This window comes from Lynx canadensis, chromosome A1 (assembly GCF_007474595.2).
Source record: "Lynx canadensis isolate LIC74 chromosome A1, mLynCan4.pri.v2, whole genome shotgun sequence".
NCBI classification, from domain to species: domain Eukaryota; kingdom Metazoa; phylum Chordata; class Mammalia; order Carnivora; family Felidae; genus Lynx; species Lynx canadensis.
Genome location: NC_044303.2, coordinates 171,479,805 through 171,505,944, shown reverse-complemented (window position 1 = coordinate 171,505,944; position 26,140 = coordinate 171,479,805). Strand labels below are relative to the sequence as shown.

Sequence of the window (26,140 nt, the reverse complement as noted above, 5' to 3'; positions counted from 1 at the left end):
GTAAAGCCTTGCAATTTAGCAGCAACTATAAAATGTATAAAATTATTTTTTATTTTTTTAATGTTAATTAATTTTTGAGAGAGGGTGAGAGAGAGAGACAGAGCTCAAGTGGTGGGGGGTCAGAGAGAGGGAGACACAGAATCTGAAGCAGGCTCCAGGCTCTGAGCTGTCAGCACAGAGCCCGATGTGGGGCTGGAACTCACAACGGTGAGATCATGACTTGAGCTGAAGTCAGACGCTCAACCAACAGAGCCACCCAGGTGCCCCAAATTAATATATTTTTTGTCTCATAGAAGCCACTTCTTAGAATGTATCTTAAAGAAATATTTTTACTTGTGTGTCAATATGCTTGCAAGGATATTCATGATAATACTATTTATAATTTTTTAAACTGGAAAAATGTTAAGTAACTATCTAGAACCTGGATAAATACATTATAGAAACCACAGTATGAAATAAATTACCCTGTAGCAATGAAAAGAGTGAAAAAGATCCATATGCACTAAAATGTAGTAGACAGAATTATGACCCCTAAGAAGACCCTATGCTCTAATCCCACAGGACTATGAACATGCTATGTAACATGGCAAAAAGAACTGTGTAAATGTAGTTAGGGCTACTCATCACTTTGGCCTTAAAATATAGAGATTATTCTGCATTATCCAGATGGGCCCAACATAACTGCATGAGCCTTTAAAAGCAGAAGAGGAAGGCAGAAAAGTAAGTCTAAGATTTCAAAGCATGAGAAGAATGTAATCGCCACTGCAGACTTGAAGACAAAGAAGGTAAGTGTCAAGGCAACCACAAGGAATTCTGAATGAGCAACAAACCGAATGAGCCTGGAAGCAAATTCTTCCACAGAGCCTCCAGAAAGAAACACAGCTCTGCTGACACCTTGAGTTTGGAATGGAGAGAATCTAGTCATGTCACACCCAACTTCTGTCCTACCAGAACTATGAGGTGATATATGGGTGTTGTGTTATGCTTAAGTTTGTCTTAATTTGTGATGCAGCAATAGCAAACTAATATATAAATGGAAAGATTCTAAGACATATTATTAAGGGAAGTGAAATAAAAGAGAGTAACACGAAAAAAGAAATGTATCAGAGTATATTGTATATTTATATTTTGGTGTCCCAAGATGCCACATAGTCTCAGCCTCAGCCTCAGCCATCATTCTTTCTTTTTGATGGCTGATCTGTGTTTGAGCTTGTTTTCTAAGATACAGCAAATAGTTTTGAAGACCTTTGAAAATACTTGTTGTGGTTAATGCTTTGAAGTAGCAGAATTGATTTCCTAACATAAAAACCTGGAGAAAACAACAGGAGAAAAGAATAAAAGGAAGAGCATGAGAACACAGAATAAGTGCTACACATTAGAAAACAAACAAACCAAAACACTTGTCAGTGAATGAGTCTCCGAAAGGCCTGAAAACCAATGACATTCGAATTTATCCTTGTGTCTGGGTCAGCCTTTGGGCTCCTAATTTACTTTCCTACAGAAACCATGTTTGGAGTTGATTAGGTTAAATGCATTATGTTAAAAACCTCATGCATCACACAGTGATTATTAAGAGTAGGTTGGTCTGGGTGGAATAGGCAGAATGCTAAGAATGACCACTCTATGGACTTAGCCCCCATATTAAGTGCCCTCCCCTGTGAATGTGGGTGGAATCTATGCATATGATGAGGTAGCATTTCCATGATTATATTAAATTAAATGACAAAAGGGAGATTATTCAGGTAGGCCTAATCAAATCTCATGTGCCCTTGAAAAGCAGAGAATTTCTCTGGCTGGGAACAGAAAAGAAAAACAGGGAGTTGAAGCTCTCTAGTTGGCTTTGAAGATGGAGGGAGGCATGTGCCAAGAAATGCAGGCAGCTTTTGAGAGTTCCTGGCTGATAAGAAGTAAGGAAACAGGGACATCAGTCATACAACCACATGAGAGTGAATTTAGCCAACAACCTGAATTGAGCAAGGAAGCAGATTCTTCTTAGAGCCTACAGATAAGAGTCCATCTGACCAACACTTTGGTTTCCACCCTGTGAGACTCTAGGCAGAGAACCCAGTAGAGCCCACTGGACTTCACACCTACAGACCTGTGAGATAATGAGTTGTTTTAAGCTGTTAAATTTGTGGCAGTTAGTCAGTAAGAGAAAATTAACATACTGAGTATTCTGTATTTAGCAAGTGATGAACTAAAGAACATAAACTCCTGGCACATACATGCCACATGTCTCTTCATGACTCCACAGCAGTAGGGACTATGTATATGCTCAATAAATACTTGTAGTTTGTTTAGGTGGTGAGTGAATGTATCAATGAATTAATAAAGTAATGAAGAATCTTTGGCCAGTCAAATCATCCAACAAATCTTTACAGAATACTCAATATGTATCAGGAAATATTCCAGACATTGGACATAGTACAATGGGGTCCAAACCCTCAGGGAATTTATATTCTAGTTTCAAACAAGAATTCAAAGTTCCAAGGACTAGAATTTCTCATATTGGAGGAATAAAAGGTCACTTAAGTGCCATGAATGAAGGCACATGGAGAGAGAATCATAAGGTCCGCAAGGAGACTTTCCAGGCAGGACTTTAAGGGTCACACATAGAAGGGTGAGTGTGATAGGGACAGTGGAGGGTTAGGTGGGGAAATGCTATGATATGATGTATGTTTTTCTCTCTCTTTTTTAAAAATTTATTTTGAGAGTGTGTGTGAGCGCACACACACAAGCAAGTTTGGGGGGGGGGGGGGGGGAGTCCCTAGCAGGCTCTGCACTCTCAGCACAGAGCCTGATACGAGGCTTGATCTCATGAGTTGTGAGATCATGACCTGAGCCAAAATCAGGAGTCAGACACTTAACTGACTGAGCCACCCCAGTGCCCCTGTTTTTCTCTTCTAAATCATGAAGGATCCCAAAGATTCAAGCAGTCTTTTAAATAACAAAAAGTAAATGTGAGGAAAACCGATGACCACAGAAAGGACAATGCAATTATCTCCAACATGTAGGTCAAATTTAGAACTGAAAGTCTTGTTATACTTTCAGTTCAGTATAAACTGCCCCATAAAGAAAACAAAAGACAGTTAAATGTGACCAATCCTTGTCTGCATCCCAAGTTATGTGTGTAAACTATTCATTTTCCTGGTGGACATTGCCAATACAATTATGCAACTTACATATACATTTTATTTAAAAAAAATTTTTTTTTTAATTTTTTTAACATTTACTTATTTTTGAGACAGAGAGAGACAGAGCATGAACGGGGGAGGGTCAGAGAGAGAGAGGGAGACACAGAATCTGAAACAGGCTCCGGGCTCTGAGCTGTCAGCACAGAGCCCGACACAGGGCTCGAACTCACGGACCGCGAGATCATGACCTGAGCCGAAGTCGGCCGCCTAACTGACCGAGCCACCCAGGCGCCCCTTAAAAAAATTTTTAATGTTTGTTTACTTTTGAGAGAGACAGCAAGCAGGGGAGGGGCAGAGACAGAGGAAGACACATAATCCAAAGCAGGTTCCAGGCTCTGCGCTGTCAGCACAGAGCCCAACCGGGGTTCGAACTCACGAGCCATGAGATTATGACCTAAGCCCAAGTTGGACACTCAACTGACTGAGCCACCCCGGCACCCCTATATATTTTTTAAACGACTTGGATGTCCTATTAGTAAAATCTGAGTTTTGACTATTTTCAAGGGTGTAGTACATAGGTAAGTAGTTTTTTATTTAATCCACCAACTGTTTATAACATAGTAGGCAGAGCCCTGACATTCCAGGTAAATTTTACAGATTGAAAATAAATAGGGCGGTATTTCCTTGAAAAAAAAAAAAAATTGGCAAATCAGGCCCTGTAAACTTTAAGCAAAAAAATCTGGAGAAATCCCAAGGTTTGGGAATTGTGGAAGATTAATATTAAATATACAGCATGTTAAATACAGGAGATTTATCCCATGCTTCTTTTATGAGCTAAAAATAAAGAGGATATAGCACAGAGGGGCCTTAAGTTACATTTACAAAAGGTAGAATGATAAAGTGGGACATTGGAATGAGGAATATATTCTTGCCCTAGGTCAAAAAAACATTTTGAAACCCATAATGGTACTGAAAATTTTCTTTAAAGTAGGCCAAAAAGTTAATAGGAATTGTTAGGGTGTCTAGCACTGCAAATGTTGTTTACATTTGAATCTTCGGATGGTAATGATTCTCTGGAATTTGTAAGGAATTTGTAAGAAGAGAAGAAAGGAGGAAGGGAGAGAGGTTGAAAGAGAGAGACAGAGAGAGAGAGAACAAACAGAATAAGGAGAAGGTTCCACTTAGATGCATTGGAAATTGTGTGAAACTCTTTCTTGTCTGTGGTCACAATATCTGGGTCTCTACCTGGCATTCAGTGTATTGAAGCTAATACTGTGGATGAATGTTTGTGTCTCCAAGAATTCAAATGTTGAAGTCCTAGTCCTTAGTGTGATGGTATTTGGAGGTGAAGCCGTGGGAGGTAATTAGATCTCAGGTCTTGAGGGTGGAGTCCCATGAAGGGATTAGCGCCTGTATAAGAAAATGAAGGAACCAGAGCTCACTCACGTCACCATGTGAGGATGTGGAAAGAAGGCATCAGTCTGTAAATCGGGAACACAGTCCTCACCAAAAATCCGACCACGCTGGCATCTGGTCTGGAGCTCCCAGCCTCCAGAACTGTGAGAAATAAATGTTCATTGTTTAAGCCAGCCTACGGTATTCTGTGACAGCAACCAGAATAGGTTAAGACAGCCAGGGATGCTAACCACTTATAAAGAGCTGCCTTGCCCAAATGAAACTAGTGTTCCCACTGTCCTCACTGAGAAATTCTACATCTCAGTCAAAGTGAGTAAACTGGACATTTGTGAGCATTCCTCATTCAGGAGCTAAACCCTTGAGATGGGATGGAAGACAGTGATTAAAATAAGAAAACCAAGTTAACCTTCTGTTTCCATGACTGGTACAATGTGCATAGGCCGTGATCTAGGCCTATGCCTGTATGTTAATTTGACATCTTCATTGAATCACATATTTCTCATTTATTAGGCAGATAAAAATATTTTGTAAAACGTTTGCAAAATTTGTTCCTGAATTATTTAATGATAAGAAAATAAAAATTCCATGTCCAAAGAGTGACATTAATAGAATATTATAACATTGCTTGAATGCTCTCCTTCTAGAAATGAAAAAATATTCTACCTGACTATTTGAGAGAATTGTTCATGTTTTTAACACTACATCTGAATTGGCCATTCCCAAAATAAAAATTCATTTTTATGGGTCAAAGACTTTAGAAGTTGTAGATACACATACAACACAAAATAGGACTTCATTCTCTCAAGACAGGGAATTCTTCAGCTTTTGGGCAGAGAACTATTACCAGAGAGGAAGGAAATAAATTTCATGGTCCTGCCCCCATCTTCCAATAAACAAACAATGGAAGAACATGGAAATAGTTAAGTAGAATCTAACCTTAGTCACTGTACCATCCTTGGAGAGAAGCACACTTACAAAGAAAAGATCACTGTTCACCTTCAAACCACAACACTTTGATATTTCCCACACAATCATTCTTTCTTAAAAGGAGATCACTGTCAAAGGAATCTTTCCAGCCGAGAGTCCTACCCTGGTAGCCCATAGGTAGAGGCTGTTGCACATAAATTATATCGGTGTAAAGAAGACCTTGTCCTCCTAGAGACCCCGTTGTGGGTGGTAGAATTCTTTGCTCAGCTTTTTCTGAATTTTAGCTTTTCAGAGCATTCAGTATCCGAGGAACAGAATACATATATGCGCACTACAGTGTCACAGGAATGGAAAATAGGCCAAATTACCAATTAGAGTAAGGTTGTTTAAAATCAAAAAGGTATTGTGATGATATGGTAATATCCTTCGTCTCATGGTCTATACAAACCTGCTTGGAATAAGCATTTCTAAACATAATTAAAACTTGTTACCTTTCTTAAAACTATATTCCCTTATAGCCTGAATTCCCCTATTTCTCTCTCTCTTTTTATTCACATTAATCTTAATAGGTCATGTATAGAGACAGACACAATCCATGCCTTTGCTGACCTCATAAGGACACTGTGAGTATTCCTCTTTGTTACATTATTTCCTTTTTGTGTTTTTGGATACCACCATCATTAACTAGACAATATTTCCCACCCTTACTTAAGATTAGCCAGTTCTCCTGCTCCAAAGTCAATGAATCTGTCAATCTTGTGCCCTAATCAACAGAAACCTGACAGAATAGCTATGAATAAATCTGTAATGACTATAATCTGAGGTCATCAAACAAGAATCAGACCACATCTACTCAGTCACATCATGTCCATGACACTTCAACCAGCTTTTGCAATAGTGAACACACTCATCTCAATCCTGAGAAGAACAATTAACTAGATGCCATTTTTTGAAATCCTCTTTGCCTTGATAATCCTTCCAGGCAGGGATGTGTGCACAATCAACCCCTAAAAATCTGTCCTTTTTTAGGGGAGGTTATAGGTTTTAAAAATTTTTACCACAAGAAGCCTGGAATATTTCATCTTTTTCATGTCCACTTCCTGTTTTACTTCAATGTTCAGATACCATTTTGGTTTCCACAACTTTAAAAGGTTAGATGCTTTTGTTTGCAACTCTTTACCCCTATTATCACAATCTTCAAAATAATTCTAACCCCAAATCTATGTACTAGGGCAGCAGACATGTTTAAGTTCCTCAACCATTTCCTTCTATTTTATTAAATTCAATACATACTCTATATGTACAAGTTTCTCCAGGTGCTCAAATCATGGCTTTGAAACTAAGACATACCTAAGAGAGTTGTGGCTAGAAAAAAGATGGAAAGTGGCATCAGGAGTGGGGCAAAAAGGAGACAGTAATTCTTTTTGGAAATAGAGGGACAGTAGGATATCAGGGAGAACAAGAAAAGGACTGGAGATGGTGGCAACAGTAAGAGACATCACAGGTGTTGGACTATTCCCTGATTATCTTTGTAAGTAAATGGAAAAGGAGGGCTTTAAGACTTGGTATTGTGCTTTCTGACATATGAGGACGTGATGACCCTTCCAAACTGTCCAGACTGACCTAGACCATCTAATTTGGGACTACCTGGAATTCATTTCAGGAAGATAGAATACTCAAGAAGGCTTAATGATCTGCCCTCAAAGACTAACTGGATGAATTCAAACTCAAAGAGGGAAACATCTTTCACATTCACTTTAAAAGCTTTCATAAATTCTATTTAAAGCTAAAAAGCAGAAGGAGCAAGATTACAGTCAGACAAATACTGTGAAATATTTGGGGCAAGAATTGGGATGAAGTGGGGAGGAAGGGAAGGATTGTGAGATTTGTTACCTAAGAGGTATAATTATCCACACAACATATTTCCCAAGAACTTTTCAATCTTCAAGCTTTCTGCTTCTGTGCTTTCAAAAGCCAGCCTAGATATAGTCTTCTAAGTGTGTGATCCAGAGGAAATGTGAGATGTATCACTGATTACTTTGAGTTCCCAACTGTCCTATTTTTATAGCTATCTATAGCTATGTAGTTGACAATAAACTATTTCATAAATGTCAGCCACTTCCCATAAGTTTTAAATTGCTTGCTTATTCTACCTGTGGAAACATTTAGGAAAATTATTATTTTTTTCTCTAAGTTAATCTTTAGTTGTAGCAATCAGAGAAAATTTTTGTAAAACTTTCAAAGAGTGACTTGAATGTGGCAATCTACTTTTTTTTTTTTGCTCTTACTTATTTCTTTATTTAGTACTTTTTTTTTATTATCTAAGTTTTTATTTAAACTCCAGTTAGTTAACATACAGTGTAATACTAGTTTCAGGTATACAGTATAGTGGTTCAATAGTTCCATACATCATCTGGGGCTCATCACAACAAGTGCACTCCTTAATCCCCAACACCTATTTAACCCATCTCCCCACAAACCTCCCCTCCGGTAACCATCAGTTTGTTCTCTGGAGTTAAGAGTCTATTTCTCAGCGTGCCTCTTTCTCTCTTTGTTCCCCCCACCCCCCTTTGCTCGGTAACTTCTCAAACTGGAGCTTTCTGAGTAGATAGAATAACAAGTTTTTTGGTTGTTTGCTTTAAATTGACAATTAGTAGTAGACTAATCAATCCATCTTGCAAGATCTGGAATAGAGTTGAAGTCTAGGCCCTCTTTTCTATGTGAGGTACCCCTATCTGGGGCATCCCTCCCTGTTGGGGGCCCTTTTATTCCTTAATTGGTGTAACTTCAATAGGTGGAAAAAGTCTGATGATGAAAGCATTCATTTCTCATTCGCTGAATAAGGACAGAGTTCTCTCAGTCAGCTACCTGAGTATCACTAAATTGAAGCATGCCCACTGTGATAAACCAAAAGAATCAAGCGCTGACCTAAATGGATGGAAGCAGCCAGAAAGAACATATTGAAGAAGGTGCGTTTTGAATGACGGGAAAAGAATTAAATGATAGTAAGGGAGCAGAAAAGAATCTCATGAATGGAAGCAAGTTATAAAGAAAGCTTTGTTTCATATGAAATGAGCAGAAAAATGATAGTAAGCATGTTTCACTAAATGTATCAGCATCTAGAAAGACAAAACACAGAATAGTGACTATTTCTATTTTGATGCATTTTCAGTTATTTAGTTGGTAAATATTTATTGAGCACTGACTATTGTCAATTGTTTTTTATTTTAGTACTTAGCTGGGGAGTAGGGATGTACGTATAGATTTTCAACATCTAATACATCTTTATACGAATATACTGAGTCTGAAGTTGCTTGCCCTTTCCCTCTCTTTTGAACATTGCTATCAGCTTATTTAGTCTTTTCTACTACTCTGTTAGGTTAAATATTATGCCTATTTTACATGAGGAAACTGAGGCTCAGAAGTGTTTAGTGATAGGCCCCAAGCTCACATATCTAGAAACTGAACCAAGCTCTGACTCCCTAAGTCCTCTTAACTGTTATACCAGCTGCCTGCGTGATTTGGATAAATTGACAGTGGGCCACTGCCAGCGTGTTTATTTAAATAGATAATCTATCATATATAGTAATGAGAAACGAAGTTTTTAAATTTTTTTTTTCAACGTTTATTTATTTTTGGGACAGAGAGAGACAGAGCATGAACGGGGGAGGGGGAGGGGGAGGGGCAGAGAGAGAGGGAGACACAGAATCGGAAACAGGCTCCAGGCTCCGAGCCATCAGCCCAGAGCCTGACGCGGGGCTCGAACTCACGTACCGCGAGATGGTGACCTGGCTGAAGTCGGACGCTTAACCGACTGTGCCACCCAGGCGCCCCGAGAAACGAAGTTTTTAAATGGGTATTTAAGAAAGGCATAAGGACGCCCGAGTGGCTCAGTCGGTTGAGCATCTGACTTCAGCTCAGGTTATGATCTTGTGGTTCATGAGTTCAAACACCATGTCAGGCTCTGTGCTGACAGCTCAGAGCCTGGAGTCTGCTTCGGATTCTGCGTCTCCCTCTCTGCCCCTCCCCTGCTCGCTCGCACTCTCTCTCTCAAAAATAAATGGAAATTTAAAAATTAATTAAATTAAAAAAAAATTTAAAAATTTAAAAATTTAAATTACAAATAACTGCCATTATTGAACTCAGAAGTGACAAGATGAAAACAAGGACTGAAAAAGAGAATTCTAGACTTATATATTTAATGACAGGAACTGGAAGTAACTAGAAGTGGTTGTTTGTTTGCTTGTTTGTTTAATAAAGCACTCAGGAGCAGTCATCGCATGGTAGGGAGCAGGATTAGGTTCAGGGGCAGTAGAAGGAAGACCCCACTGAAGTTGGAAAGGTAGCTATGAGGAGAGAAGGTAATGGAAGAGTTAAAAATCATTCCCAAGCTGGCAAGCTTCAGAAACCAGGGATGGTAACTATACTGCGTGTGATGAAAACTCTGGAGTGGAGGGGTTATTTTGGGTATGGTAAGAGGATGAATTTGAAATAAAATATTCATATAATCAGGAACTGCACTGTATATTTAGAGTAAAATTCCAGGGTATCCTCTCCACCTTCAAACTTTTCATACCCTACCACAGCAAAACGACCAAAACACTTGTATAGGAAGGAGTAATTTGGAAAGACTGGGCTATATATCCAATTGAACTTGGTGTTGATAGCTCAATCATGGATTTGGTCAGACCACAGATCTGCTATCTCTAGGAGTCCTGTGGAGATTGTGAAGACTGTTTTTCCTTTTCATCAATGATAGACAAGCTAGTTAGATACCAGAGTCCTTCCTACTTTCTTTCCTTCTTCTCTCCCTCCTTGGCTCCCTTCCCTCCTTCCCTTCTTTCTGTTTTAGTTGCGGTAAAATTCACAGGACATGTGATCTTGTCACTGTGGTTGATTTCTCAAGATACTGAATGATGATTTTAGTTAGATAATTGACTCCACACAATAGAATATATCTTAATTCTGAGTATATTTTATAGATTTGTCTCTTTAATGCTGATAAATATCTCCGCTTGGGCTTCATCCTGTTTGTTCAGAGAGTAATTTGTTCTGACTTTATATTCAATAAATGAATAATCACCAAAGTGTTCCAGCACATATCAGACACCATTAAACATATGGGAAAAATTTCATCAGTGGAGTCTGTTTCATCTAGGCAAATGTTTCCTTATTAATTCAATCCAAACAAGCTTCTCAAAATTACATATTTCTGTAAATGTGTATGCATGTTTCTATCATCAACTTTCAAAACTTTATTCTAGTTAGAAACATTAACTTATATTTTTCCTTTAAAAAATACAATTGTCAGTATTTTTAACTTTAATTCATTTATTACTTGTCTTGAAAGAAAAATCAATAATCTCTATGCTCCAAGATCTATATTTGTCACATTCAACCTTCCTCCACTTCCCTGCCAAATAACAAAAACAATAAGGAAACAAACTCAAGAAATGGAAAGAAAGAGAAAAGAACAAGTATAGGCACCAGCACCAAAGTCTGATTGGATTTCATAATAACGGAAATTATTTTAACAAACTTATGGTATTATACAGGAGGATTGCATCTCTCAGGGAGTAATCAATAGAAAATATACATTTATCAACATATATTCTACAAAGTATTGCATACTGTTTTGTTGTAAATGTTACGGCTGGTCACAGATGTACACTAGTTAACTGATGATTCTGTAAGAAGGAAAGTTTACCAAAAGTTACACTACTGCTGTCACTTCATACTTACAGCAACTGCCTCCAGGATTTGTTTAACAGCATCTGCAGCATCTCGTTCACTATAATATCCCTTTTCCACAATCCTAAAAAAAAAAAAATACTAATAACCATGAAATGCTTCTCAGACATATGCATTCAGTGGAGTAGATGTGAAAACAGTTTAATTAAGTTAATGTTAAGGAAGATACATCTAAACAGCCCCAACAGGCTAGCATAACACCAGGGGAAATATTTCCATAAGCTGATACTCTAGAAATTTTGGGTTTAAGAAAATGAAAAACATTTATCTTGCCTTGGCTTGAACTGTCCATCCTATTTGAGGACAAAAAAAATTCTTTTTAAACTTTGTATTGAGAATTGTGTTAAACATATACCAACTAGGCAACATACCATGAACCATTCTGTGTAATTGCTACACAGCTTCAATAGTTATTAATTCATGGCCAATGCTGTTTTATTTATCCAATCATTTTCCATTCTCTTTTTTTAATTTTGAAGTATCAGACATCACATAATTTCATTATAAATAAGGAGTTTTCTCTAAAAAAAAAAAAAGGATCTTTTAAAACTCATAACTACAATGCCATTATCATACCTATAAATTACAATTCCTTAATATTTTCAAAACCGCAGTGTTTCAAATATCCAATTGTCTTGGACATGTTAAAAATTGTTTGTTTGAATCAGCATCCAAATAAGGTCCACACAGTTTGACTGGTTATATGCGTCTCTTATTCTCTTTTTACATGAAGCTCCTCATTCTTCGCCCCTCCTTCTGCCCCCTCCTCTCTCTCCATCTGGCTTTCTATTCCAAATACACGACTTGCTCTTTTTGCATGGATATGGACAAGGAATCTTTCTTTTCATTCTTTTTTTTTTTTTAAGGAATCTTTCTTTTAACTTAAGTCTTTTTCATTTTGCTTTCAGGAATGTTTTCCTGAATTAGAATGCTTTGTACCCATATCTGTTTTCTTCCATTGCTTTCATTGCTTTGATTTTCTTCTTTGGGGTGTGCAGTTACATGCACTATGAGGTCTTTTTTTGTTTTTTGGTTTTTTTTTTACTTTTGACTTATATTTTCTCTCTCCTTTATGATGTTCTTAATTTTAGTATTAAGTAATATTAATTTCAATATTCTGCAGATTGTGTAATGCTTTCATCTGTTTTGTGGGCACACCCTCCTGACATGCTAATTTTCTGTGCTCTTATAATCATTTTGTATTGCAATTAATGGAGACACCTGTCTGTTGCTATTTATTTTTAAGCAAAGTTGGTTTTCTTAACCTTTTTGACAGAACGATGGATCAGGATATCTTTTAGTTTCATGTCTCTTGACTTTCTGATTATTTTCATGAAGCATTCAAAATTATGACCTCATACTTTCTGAGATCTCTTCTCCTCTATCTGAAACTTTACCTCTACTCATCTGCTCTGGGTATTAGAGTCTCTTCCCAGCAGTTTCTCCTAATTTACCCAACGGGGCTTCAGATAGTACCTCCAGGATTTATAGAGCCTTGACTGTATTAGTCAAGTCCTTCAGACCTTATTGTAGGGGGATCCCTTGTGATTCTCAGAGATTTGGATGGCAAAAGCCCTCACAATTTCAGCTGTTCTTGTATTGGCCCATTCTGCTTCTCAGTGATTTGGAGGCTTTGGAGATTGGAGTCTTCTCCGCTTCTTAGGTTTATCAATGTCCCCTTAGTCCTCTAACCTAGAGGCTAATACTATGTGGCTCTTGTAATGGTCATTAGTTTGTCCTCATTCACTTGTTTCAAGGTTTCGTGGGAAACCCTGTCACCTGGTTTTGTTATAGATATTGTCTGAGTTTTACGTTTTTCTGTCCTAGTTTCTCTATTCTTATAGGGATGTTTCAAAAGACGAGAAAACTACACTGTTTCTATTTCTATCTTCCCAAAATTTCAAGAAAAACACATTTTTTATACTGCTAAAGATTACCAACTTGCATAAGATGTTTTCAGCTGACAAAAGTTTGTGGTAAAGATATGCCTGAAAAAGGTCAATTCAAAACATATAAGAGACAAAATTTGAACAATTTTTGTAATTTTGTATTGAAATTTTTTAGACTAACAATATCTTACATAGCACAGTTATACACAGAAAGTATCTTCCTTTTTTTTTTTTTTATGTTGTGGCAAGAAGCTGTAAGTTCTCAAAGCTGGTATTAAAAGTTGGATTTGAAAATCTATAAAATGTTGGGAATGCAAGCTAGTGCAGCCACTCTGTAAAACAGTATGGAGGTTCCTCAAAAAAACTAAAAATAGAACTACTCCACAACCCAGCAATTGCACTACTAGGTATTTATCCAAGGGATACAGGTGTGCTGTTTCAAAGGGACACATGCAACCCAATGTTTCTAGCAGCACTATCAACAATAGCCAAAGTAAGGAAAGAGCCCAAATGTCCATCGATGGATGAATGGATAAAGAAGATGTGGTATATATATACAATGGAGTATTACTCGGCAATCAAAAAGAATGAAATCTTGCCATTTGCAACTATGTGGATGGAACTGGAGGGCATTATGCTAAGTGAAATAAGTCAGAGAAAAACAAAAATCATATGACTTCACTCATATGAGGACTTTAAGAGACAAGACAGATGAACATAAGGGAAGGGAAACAAAAATAATACAAAAACAGGGAGGGGGACAAAACAGAAGAGACTCATAAATATGGAGAACAAACTGAGGGTTACTGGAGGGGTTGTGGGAGGGGGGATGGGCTAAATGGGTAAGGGGCATTAAGGAACCTACTCCTGAAACCATTGTTGCACTATATGCTAATTAATTTGGATGTAAATTAAAAAAAATTAAATTAAAAAATATCTATAAAATGTTTCCAATATAGGGGATGGATGATAAGGAAAAGCAGAAAAAAAAAACAGGTATCAAATAAAAAATATATAAGAAGATACCTCAGTGACCATAATTATCAAGATTCAGAAAAATTATATGGATGCAAAAATTTCAATTATTTTATTTTCTCTATTCAACACTGTCAAGAGACACAAACTCATCATCTTTTCAAAGGAGGAATGATGAAATACCCTTCCTCACCTTTTTATTTATCAGATACCGGTTATGTGCCAAGGTCAAATAAAATGTCAAAGTAGATTACAATATTAAGGGAATCATTATTAATTGGTTCTTGAAAATCAGTTTTCATATAATATTTCCTTTTAATATCACAAATTCTTCCAATTCATGATTAAGTTACATAGTCTACTTACTAGAAATTTAATTGCACTATACTTTCTGAACATTTTAAAATTAAGTGTGAGAGAAGAGGAAAAGAAGGACTAGTATGTCAGAGTAAGTTGAGAACTTTGGCTACCATTACATCATCCTCTGCATTTTGCTCTAAATGTATATTTTGTGGTACATCCATCAACCAACTCAAATGTAATTAGTGTCTCCTCTGTGTGTGGCACCTGCACTCTAGCAGCTTGGCTTTCCCCAGTCCTCTTAAACGAGGAGAGTTGTTACAAAGACGATGGAAAGGAATGGCCAATAGTTACCTTTCTTTCTACCGCCCATTCTCCCCAGAAGAGGATAAAATCAGTTACTTCCTGCGCTGCAAAAAACAGCGTGGATTTTTCCCATAGTCACTCACCAAGGCTAGAGCTTTATCACAACTGCTTTGTGGCACCCCTCTAGAGAGTGCTACTCATGACTTAGTCTATGTAAGCAGTACTCCGCCAAGTTGCACAACCATTTGCAGCCTCTCTGATAAGAAATCCTCCTTGTCTGCTAGGTACATAAGTTCTTATGAATGTATCCCCACCTCTTAGAAGGGAAGTGCTTCACCCACTAGAAATTCTTCCCTATATTTTGATTTATTATGATGCCCCAAGCTTTGGCCTACATATGATGTTTATGCATTTTTATTTGGGTATAATTTAGAGTTAATTGCCTGTGTTTAGAATGTGACCATGTGTGTGAATGTCTAGGGACTTGCTAGATAAAGCAGTGAATTTTCTTGGGACCTGTTTTCAGGTAGGATAGAGGGAAGAGTAGTAGGTGTAAGAATAGGTAATGGAAATGTCACTAATTTTCTACAACATATGTTAAATTAGTAAAACATTTCATCTAGTTAATGGAAAGGATGCATTCTAACAGATATGTTCATTCACTCATTTATTCAAGAAATATTATGGAATGACCGTTATGTGCTGGGCATTCAGTAGTGAACCAGACATGGCCTCTGCACTTATGGGGTTTCTCTTGGTATTAGCAGACACAGACAATCAACACAGTGTGCTAAATACTGTGGCAGAGGTATTAGAGAATGACCTGAAAGCTCACAGAGAGGACCAGTGATTGATTCTGGAGGCCATGCATGGTGGGAAAAGGATTCCAGAGACAGCTATATCTCAGCTCAGACTTCAAGGGTGTGTAGAAGTTTTCTAGTTGCAGAAAGGGTAGGAGCTAGGAGTGGGATAGGTATAGAGGAGGAGCAGGGACTAGAGAAGAAGAAGATTGCTCTTAAAAATTTTTTTTTTTTAATTTGAGAGAGAGGGAGCACATGCAAGTTGCGGGGAGAGGCAGGGTAGGGGGAGAGAAAGAGAGAGAGAATCTTAAGCAGGCTCCACACTCAGCATGGAGCCCAACATGAGGCTTGATGCCAAGATCCTGGGATCATGATCTGGGCAGAATCAAGAGTCGGACGTTCAACTGACTGAGTCACCCAGGCACCCAGGAAGGAGTTTGTTCTAAGAAAAAGGACCAACAATACAGTGAGAATTATGAGAGTGTGGACGACATAGTGATAGTCAAACAATAATTCTGTCTAACATGAGCCAGGTACTTGCAGAATCTATAAAGAATAAAATTTGGGTCCTGCCCCAGAGGAAACCACAGTAGAGAAATTATTAACAAAAGCATCACCATAGATGTAAAACATGTTATACTAAGGTTTGTACAGCCAAAGGATTTATAAATTCTGTTGTCAGAAATGTCTCTAGAGTAGACATGTAGGACAGGAGCACAGAATGCCCCCACCCCATCCCCTTGACCTCTACTCTCCATATGCTCTCCATAGCTTAACCACATGTCTTCCAGCTTCCTTCTGCTAAAAGGTATTTTGTTCCCAGTGGATTTGTTCACGGAGTTAGGTTTCTGGAATTCAAACATTCATCTTTAAGTATTTTATAAGTTGAGCTTCCACCCAGGCCATTCATGGCTGACTAGAAAGGTCAACAGCAGTGAACTTCTCAAGTTGCAAATGCAGGTTTTTAACTTAAACTAAGATTGGAAGTGAAGACATTAGTGACCAAGCAAAGGAAAATGAAATCTTACAACCTTTTTCTCTCCATTTAGGCATGACTACAGTAGATATGTTTGGCCAATACCTTCTGTAGGTTATCATGGGAAAATTTTTAGCCTTCTCACTAGATTTATGTTTTGATCACCCACAGAGCCTCGCTCCCAGTCTTGCTCATACTGGGCAGTCAATAAGTATTTGTGGAATTGTTGAGAAAATGAATAAAGTTTTACACCATAAGATGGCTGATGGGACTAAAACAAGCTCTGGTCTCTGGCTTAGAAACCCCTCTTCCGGGTTCTTCTAGCCGTTTGCGAAGTGCGCGAAAACGCTTCCACAAATATAGAGGCTGACAACTATAAATTACCCTTCTTGCTTGCATTTGGGGCTCAGATCTTTGGAGAAATGGTCTCCTCTGAGCCTGCCAGTGTTAAATAAATCTCCGATCCCCCAAGATCTTGGAGTGCCACTTAGTTTTTCCGCCAGCGTTCCAGCCTGGTTCCGTAACAGAATCAATACTAACTGCCAAGTAAATGAGTGCCAGAGAAATTTCAGACTGTGGATATTTGAACAACTCCTTTGCCTGTGTTCCTTATCATGGGGAACAAAGCATTGGACTAGAAACTGATGTTTGTCACAAGTATGCTGGATACGGATCAAAGGGGAGAATAGCCATATAGACGCTTCCCAAAGCAAAATACAACAGGTATAAAGGTTCCTGTTGGCCTTAGGAATACATTCAGAGTTAGTTCCTAGATATTATTGTAATAACATGAATCTTTTTTGAAACTTATTTTGAATAAAATCAAAATGATTCAAATCAGCAAAATACATCATTTGTTTCATGAGGCAACACATAGCAATTTCTCTGTACTATTTAGCTAGAATTTCAGAAAAACAAGTTGCCATATACATCCAATCAAGAGTTTGTAGGTTTATACAAAATATATTAGTGCCTTCAGTTTTTAGAAGCAATGAAATATTCAATCATTGTAGGGGTTTTAGAGCTGTAAAAAATAGGATAATTTTGGTTTTTATATTTAAATATACTTATTGGTATATTTCTCCTCGGATTTAGCAAACTAATTTCTTTTTCATGCTCTGTAACATAATAAGAAGGGAGTTAAGATGTTATCAGCATCTTCAGATCATTTTCAAAGGCCCAGGGCCATGTAGTTTCTCGCTATTAAGCACATTTTCCTATTTTTCCATTGTGACCTGGGCTAGAAGACTCAGGGCTAAAAACAAAGACTCAGGATTTTAACCACAAGGGGACCCAAAAAGCTACCCTGAGATCTCAGTTCCCATGGGTCCCTCAGTTGCTAAAAGGAGTAGCAGACATCTGCAGATCAGGGAAGGAAGTGCAATAGGGATGTGTCTTTGTAGGCTGCCAAGCTGTGATCCTCTGACCTCACTAGGCTTCTTAGTCCTAGACCATGCTTTTTACGGCCACCATTTCCTGTGTGTTGGTGCGCACGCTCTTCTTCCCCACAGTTGGGACTATTTCCCTTCTCATCATTTTAACATTGCAGGATGAAAAAGCACAGGCAATGCCTATTTCTTTCCATGGATCTGCTTTAAAATACGACTTTTGAGCATTTGTTGCTGTCACCTTAATTGCTGTAAATTGAATTGAGCACATCACCCGGCTGAATTGAGCACATCACCCGGCTGGCAGTTAGCACCGGCAATGCAGCTGAAGAGCTCTAATCTGATCATTTCCTGAGGCCCTCAGACTTCCTGGCACGGAGATTAGGAGCCCTCCAGCTCTCCCCACCAACGACAGCTTTTTCTCAAATGGAAGTGCTATTAGATAACCATAGGTTTTTGCGGAAAAGATACTGGTCTGATGACAATGTGTACTGAAGGATCAAATAACATAGGGTAAAAGCCCCAGACAGGAGTTTCAGGAACCAAGTCTTAAGAGCTGCCAGTACATCATTACGCTGTTACATACATTAAAGTGAATTCTGCTGTAGCCTGTGTAAATCTATCACTGCTTTATAAGCTTCTTTCACTGCCTTTTCTCATTTCATTGATGACAACTTAGTGAATATTGATGGTTTTTCTAAGAAGTCCCCTGAAGAGTGTTAAATTCATAGACTTAAAAAATAGTTTCAAAGATACTAGTGGCAACTGTTAAATTTGAAAGCTAGGAAGAGAATGAGGGAGCTGTGGATCATTGTGGGTGCTGCTCAGGGACAGGATGGTGCAGGAGAAAGGGGAGGTCAAATCAAACTGTAGACCTGGGTTTGGGCCTAAGGGAGCCCTGGTACAGTTCCCTCGTACTGTAAGTGAAATGCTTCACCCAAAGATGTAATATAAATTGTCCAAGAGCATAGTATTTATTCAAGTTATTCGTTTGACAAATACTGAGCAACTGCTTACTTTCTGTCTAGAACAGCTTCCAAAACAGAGTCTAAGGTAGTCATTTCTAATCCTGCCAATGTGCTCTGCTTTTGGATATCCCTTTACCCTTCCCTCTACGCTTTACCTGCTAATTTTTGATTTCTCACTTAAAATTCAGCTCAAAGATTCTATTCCTCCCTGAAGCCATTTCTGCCTTAGACGACCCCCTTATTTTGTGCCTAAAGTGCTGTGTTTATGTCTGAATTATAACATGTAATAAAGACTTAGAGCCAAATCTCTGGCCAACCTCTGGCAAATACAAAGTGTCTTATGATATATCTTTTGTATACTTGATTCTTACTTTTATTTCCTTTTTAGTCCCTTGTCCTCATTTATTTTATTTTTTTATCTTGTGATATTGTGGTTGTCTCCATAAGCCTTAAACACATTTTTGGGAGATGATGGCAGTATTGAAAAATAATATTAGGGTCCATATCACATTTTTACTTTCCCGATTCTGGACCAGGAGCTCATTGAGGGTGAAAGCACTGTGCTCTCGTTAATGTGCTGGTGAAAAATATAAAGGTCAGTGGTGAAGACAGAACAGTAGGGTGAGGCCAGAATGAGTTGTTTTATTTGTCATGTTTAAAAGAACTGACTTTTAGGAAGTATCCTTCTGGGCTGACCTGATCAAATCAGTGCTTTAAACATGGATGGATGGAAGATAGTGAAAGTTACACCAGTTTGGAGTTTGTTGCATTGGCAAAGAGAATGTAAAGGCTCAAAAGGGCACAAGAAGTGGGAAAGGGGAGAGAGAATGGATCTGAAAGCTGCTCAGAGAAAGAGTTATGGGGAGGGGGCTGGACAGAGTGAGAGGAAGAGGGAGAAATTAATGTTGACCAGCTCAGATGTTAAGTCAGTTCACAGAGGTAGGAGGGAGAAGCAAGATGGAGAGTGGAAGGAAGAATGTGGAGTTCACTTGAGGACATACTGATCTAGAGGTACCTATAGGATGTGCAGGTGAAAATGTCTAGCAGATTGTTGAAAATATGGTTCTTATCTCTGCTGAGACAGCAGTCAGCAATGTGGCTGAAACCACAGGAGATTGTCCAATTTACCTACAGAGAATGTAGGCAAGAGCTTTAGGAAAGGCGGACATTGAAGGAATGGAAAGAGGAAGAAGAACTCAGGAAAGAGATCAGGAGGACATAAGGGAAGGGAAGCAAAAATAATATAAAAACAGGGAGGGGGACAAAACATAAGAGACTCTTAAATATGGAGAACAAACAGAGGGTTACTGGAGGAGTTGTGGGAGGGGAGATGGGCTAAATGGGTAAGGGTCATTAAGGAATCTACCCCTGAAATCATCGTTGCATGATATGCTAACTTGGATGTGAATTTAAAAAATAAATTAAATTTAAAAAAAAAAGGAGAAAACTGAAAAGATAGAATAAAATCCAAGGGAAAAAGAGATGCTGTCAAAACCTACATGAAAGATATGGAGAGATTTAGCCAACAGTGTAAAATACCACAGACCACCTCTCCAAAAACATACAAGCTCCAGCCTCAGCAGACCCTTGGTATTCCTCAAAAATCCTTATTCTTGAATCAGAAGATGGCGGCGTAGGAGGATGCTGGGCTCACCTCGTCCTGCTGATCACTTAGACTCCACCCACATCTGCCTAAACAATCCAGAAAACCGCCAGAAGACTAGCAGAACAGACTCTCCAGAGCCAAGTGTAGACAAGAGGCCCACGGAAGAGGGTAGGAAGGGCGGCGAGGTGGTGCACGCTACATGGACTGGCAGGAGGGAGCTGGGGCGGTGGAGGGGCAGCCCACCCAGCAAGGCAGAGCCCCTGAGTCTGACTTGCAAAAGCGGAGGGACCGGATGGAGTGTGTTCTGACAGCCAGCAGGACTTAACATCTGGAATGTTATAAGTCAACTGCTCTGCTCAGAGAGCGAGAGGGCTTGAGGACAACGGGAGGGAGAGTTGTTGAGCCCTGGAGGACAGAGCTCAACTCGGCAGGGAACAAAGGCACTGGACAGCGCCATCTCCCTCGCCTATCCCCCAGCCAAAATCCCAAAGGAAACCAGTTCCCGTCATGGAACTTGCTTGCACCACGCAAACACCCAACGCTGTGCTTCTGTGGATCCATCCCTCCGACGGGTCAGCCTCCCTCCTGGTGCCACAGGGTCCCTCCCACAGCAGACCACGGAAGGCAAAGCTAGCTGAGCCTGCCCCTCCCGCCCCTGTGCACCTTGTGGATCCACCCTGGCTAATATGCCAGATCCCATCGAAGCAGCACCACAAACCTGGCAGTGTGAAAGTAGCCCAAGCAGGGGCCACACCATTCCGCAGTGAGTCCTGCCCCTGGGAGAAGGGAAGAAAAGGTACACACCAGTCTGACTGTGGCTCCAGTGGTGGGCTGGGGGCAGACATCAGGTCTGAATGTGGCCCCACCCACCAAGACAAATTACTCCAGACAGCACAGCAGAAGTGCCCTGCAGTAGGGCGCCACCCTAGGGACTATCCAAAATGACGAAACAGAAGAATTCTCCTCAAAAGAAACTCCAGGAAGTAGCGACAACTAACAAACTGATCAAAAACGATTTAAGCAATATAACAGAACGTGAATTTAAAATAATAGTCATAAAATTAATCTCTGGGCTTGAAAAAAGTATAGAGGACAGCAGAGAATCTATTGCTACAGAGATCAAGGGACTAAGAAACAGTCAGGAGGAGCTAAAAAATGCTATAAATGAGGTGCAAGATAAAATGGAGGCTACCACAGCTCGGATTGAAGAGGCAGAGGAGAGAATAGGTGAAGTAGAAGATAAATTTATGCAAAAAGAGGAAGCTGAGAAAAAGAGAGATAACAAAATCCAGGAGTATGAGGGGAGAATTAGAGAACTAAGTGATGCGATGAAATGCAATAATATCCGTATAATAGGGATTCCAGAGGAGGAAGAGAGAGAGAGAAAGGGGCTGAAGGTGTACTTGAACAAATCATAGCTGAGAACTTCCCTGATCTGGGGAAGGAAAAAGGAATTGAAATCTAAGAGGCACAGAGAACTCCCTTCAGACATAACTTGAATCGATCTTCTGCACAACATATCATAGTAAAACTGGCAAAATACAAGGATAAAGAGAAAAATCTGAAAGCAGCTAGGGATAAACACGCTCTAACATATAAAGGGAGACCGATAAGACTAGTGATGGATCTATCTACTGAAACTTGGCAGGCCAGAAAGGAATGGCAGGATATTTTCAATGTGATGAACAGAAAAAATATGCAGCCGAGAATCCTTTATCCAGTAAGTCTGTCATTTAGAATAGGAGAGATAAAGGTCTTCCCAAAAAAACAAAAAAACTGAAGAAATTCCTCACCACCAAACCGGCCCTACAAGAGATCCTAAGGGGGATCCTGTGAGACAAAGTACCAGAGACATCACTACAAGCATGAAACCTAGAGACATCACAATGACTCTAAACTCATATCTTTCAATAATAACACTGAATGCAAATGGACTAAATGCTCCAACCAAAAGACATAAGGTATCAGAATGGATAAAAAAACAAGACCCATCTATTTGCTGTGTACAAGAGACTCATTTTAGACCTGAGAACACCTTCAGATTGAAAGTGAGGGGATGGAGAACTATTTGTCATGCTACTGGAAGCCAAAAGAAAGCTGGAGTAGCCATACTTATATCAGGCAAACTAGACTTTAAATGAAAGGCTGTAACAAGAGATGAAGAAGGGCATTATATAATAATTACAGGGTCTATCCATCAGGCAGAGCTAACAATTATAAATGTCTATGCACCGAATATGGGAGCCCCCAAATATATAAAAAAATTAATCACAAACAGAAGCAACCTTATTGATAAGAATGTGGTAATCGCAGGGGACTTTAATACCCCACTTACAACATTGGATATATCATCTAGACACAGGATCAATAAAGAAACAAGGGCCCTGAATGATACATTGGATCAGATGGACTTGACAGATATACTTAGAACTCTGCATCCCAAAGCAACAGAGTATACTTTCTTCTCGAGTGCACATGGAACATTCTCCAAGATAGATCACATACTGGGTCACAAAACAGCCCTTCATAACTATACAAGAATTGAGATCATACCATGCATACTTTCAGACCACAATGCTATGAAACTTGAAATCAGAGGAAAAAGTCTGGAAATCCTGCAAAAGATTGGAGGTTAAAGAACAACCCACTAAAGAATGAATGGGTCAACCAGGCAATTAGAGAAGAATTTCAAAAATATATGGAAACAAATGAAAATGAAAATACAACAATCCAAATGCTTTGGGATGCAGCGAAGGCAGTCCTGAGAGGAAAATACACTGCAATCCAGGCCTATCTCAAGAAACAAGAAAAATCCCAAATACAGAATCTACGAGCACACCGAAAGGAAATAGAAGCAGAATAGCAAAGACACCCCAAACCCAGCAGAAGAGAAATAATAAAGATCAGACCAGAAATAAACAATATAGAATCTAAAAAAACTGTAGAGCAGATCAACAAAACCAAGAGTTGGTTTTTTGAAAAATAAACAAAATTGATAAACCTCTAGCCAGGCTTCTCAAAAAGAAAAGGGAGATGACCCAAATAGATAAAATCATGAATGAAAATGGGATTATTACAACCAATCCCTCAGAAATACAAGGAATTATCAGGGAATACTATGAAAAATTATATGCCAACAAACTGGACAACCTGGAAGAGATGGACAACTTCCTAAGCACCCACACTCTTCCAAAACTCAAACAGGAAGAAATAGAAAACTTGAACAGACCCATAACCAGCAAAGAAATTTAATCAGTTATCAAAAATCTACCAACAACTAAGAGTCCAGGACCAGATGGCTTCCCAGGGGAATTCTACCAGACACTTAAGGCAGAGATAATACCTATCCTTCTCAAGCTGTTCCAAAAAATAGAAAGGAAGGAAAACTTCCAGACTCATTCTATGAAGCCAGTATTACTTTGTTTCTTAAACCAGACAGAGACCCAGTAAAAAAGAGAACTGCAGGCCAATATCCCTGATGAATATGGATGCAAAAATTCTCAATAAGATACTAGCAAATCGAATTCAACAGCATATAAAAAGAATTATACACCATGATCAAGTGGGATTCATTCCTGGGCTGCAGGGCTGGTTCAACATTCGCAAATCAATCAATGTGATACATCACATTAATAAAAGGAAAGATAAGAACCATATAATTCTGTCAATCAATGCAGAAAAAGCATGTGACAAAATTCAGCATCCTTTCTTAATAAAAACCCTCGAGAAAGTCGGGATAGCAGGAACATACTTAAAGATCATAAAAGCCATTTATGAAAAGCCCACAGCTAATATCATCCTCAATGGGGAAAACCTGAGAGCTTTCTCCCTGAGATCAGGAACACGACAGGGATGTCCACTCTCACTGCTGTCGTTTAACATAGTGTTGGAAGTTCTAGCATCAGCAATCAGACAACAAAAGGAAATCAAAGGCATCAAAATTGGCAAAGATAGAGTTAAGCGTTCACTTTTTGCAGGTGACGTGATATTATACATGGAAAACCCGGCAGACTCCACCAAAAGTCTGCTAGAACTGATACACGAATTCAGCAAAGTTGCAGGATACAAAATCAATGTACAGAAATCAGTTGCATTCTTATACACTAACAATGAAGCAACAGAAAGACAAATAAAGAAACTGATCCCATTCACAATTGTACCAAGAAGCATAAAATATCTAGGAATAAACCTAACCAAAGATGTAAAAGATCTGTATGCTGAAAACTATAGAAAGCTGATGAAGGAACTTGAAGAAGATATAAAGAAATGGAAAAACATTCAGTGCTCATGGATTGGAAGAATAAATATTGTCAAAATGTCAATACTACCCAAAGCTATCTACACATTCAATGCAATCCCAATCAAAATTGCACCAGCATTCTTCTCAAAGCTAGAACAAGCAATCCTAAAATTCATATGGAACCACAAAAGGCCCCGAATAGCCAAAGTAATTTTGAAGAAGAAGACCAAAGCAGGAGGCATCACAATCCCAGACTTTAGCCTCTACTACAAAGCTGTCATCATCAAGACAGCATGGTATTGGCACAAAAACAGACACATAGACCGATGGAATAGAATAGAAACCCCAGAACTAGACCCACAAACGTATGGCCAACTAATCTTTGACAAAGCAGGAAAGAATATCCAATGGAAAAGAGACAGTCTCTTTAACAAATGGTGCTGGGAGAACTGGACAGCAACATGCAGAAGGTTGAAACTAGACCACTTTCTCACACCATTCACAAAAATAAACTCAAAATGGATAAAGGACCTGAATGTGAGACAGTAAACCATCAAAACCCTAAGAGGAGAAAGCAGGAAAAGACCTCTCTGACCTCAGCCGTAGCAATTTCTTCCTTGACACATCCCCAAAGGCAAGGGAATTAAAAGCAAAAATGAACTATTGGGACCTCATGAAAATAAAAAGCTTCTGCACTGCAAAGGAAACAACCAACAAAACAAAAAGGCAACCAACGGAATGGGAAAAGATATTTGCAAATGACATATCGGACAAAGGGCTAGTATCCAAAATCTATAAAGAGCTCACCAAACTCCACACCCGAAAAACAAATAACCCAGTGAAGAAATGGGCAGAAAACATGAAAAGACACTCCTCTAAACAAGACATCCAGATGGCCAACAGGCACATGAAAAGATGCTTGCCGCTCCTCATCAGGGAAATCACAGTCAGATATCACCTCATACCAGTCAGAGTGGCTAAAATGAACAAATCAGGAGACTGTAGATGCTGGCGAGGATGTAGAGAAACAGGAACCCTCTTGCACTGGTGTGAATGTAAACTGGTGCAGCCACTCTGGAAAACAGTGTGGAGGTTCCTCAAAAAATTAAAAATAGATCTACCCTATGACCCAGCAATAGCACTGCAGGAATTTACCCAAGGGATACAAGAGCGCTGATGCATAGGGGCACTTGTACCCCCAGTGTTTATAGCAGCACTCTCAACAATAGCCAAATTATGGAAAGAGCCTAAATGTCCATCAACTGATGAATGGATAAAGAAATTGTGGTTTATATACACAATGGAATACTGCTTGGCAATGAGTAAGAATGAAATATGGCCTTTTGTAGCCACGTGGATGGAACTGGAGAGTGTTATGCTAAGTGAAATAAGTCATGCAGAGAAATACAGATACCATATGTTTTCACTTCTATTTGGATTCTGAGAAACTTAACAGAAGTCCAT

At 39.0% G+C, this 26,140-nt stretch overlaps 1 protein-coding gene across 1 annotated transcript in view; it reads right to left on the bottom strand.

Annotated features, from left to right (window-relative positions):
• Positions 1-26,140, bottom strand: part of CAMK4 (calcium/calmodulin dependent protein kinase IV) — a 216,665-nt gene that overhangs the window by 48,988 nt on the left and 141,537 nt on the right. Inside the window, exon 5 of the mRNA XM_030326235.1 lies at positions 11,220-11,292. Coding sequence (XP_030182095.1) covers positions 11,220-11,292 — 73 coding nt within the window. The remainder of the gene's footprint in view (positions 1-11,219; positions 11,293-26,140) is intronic.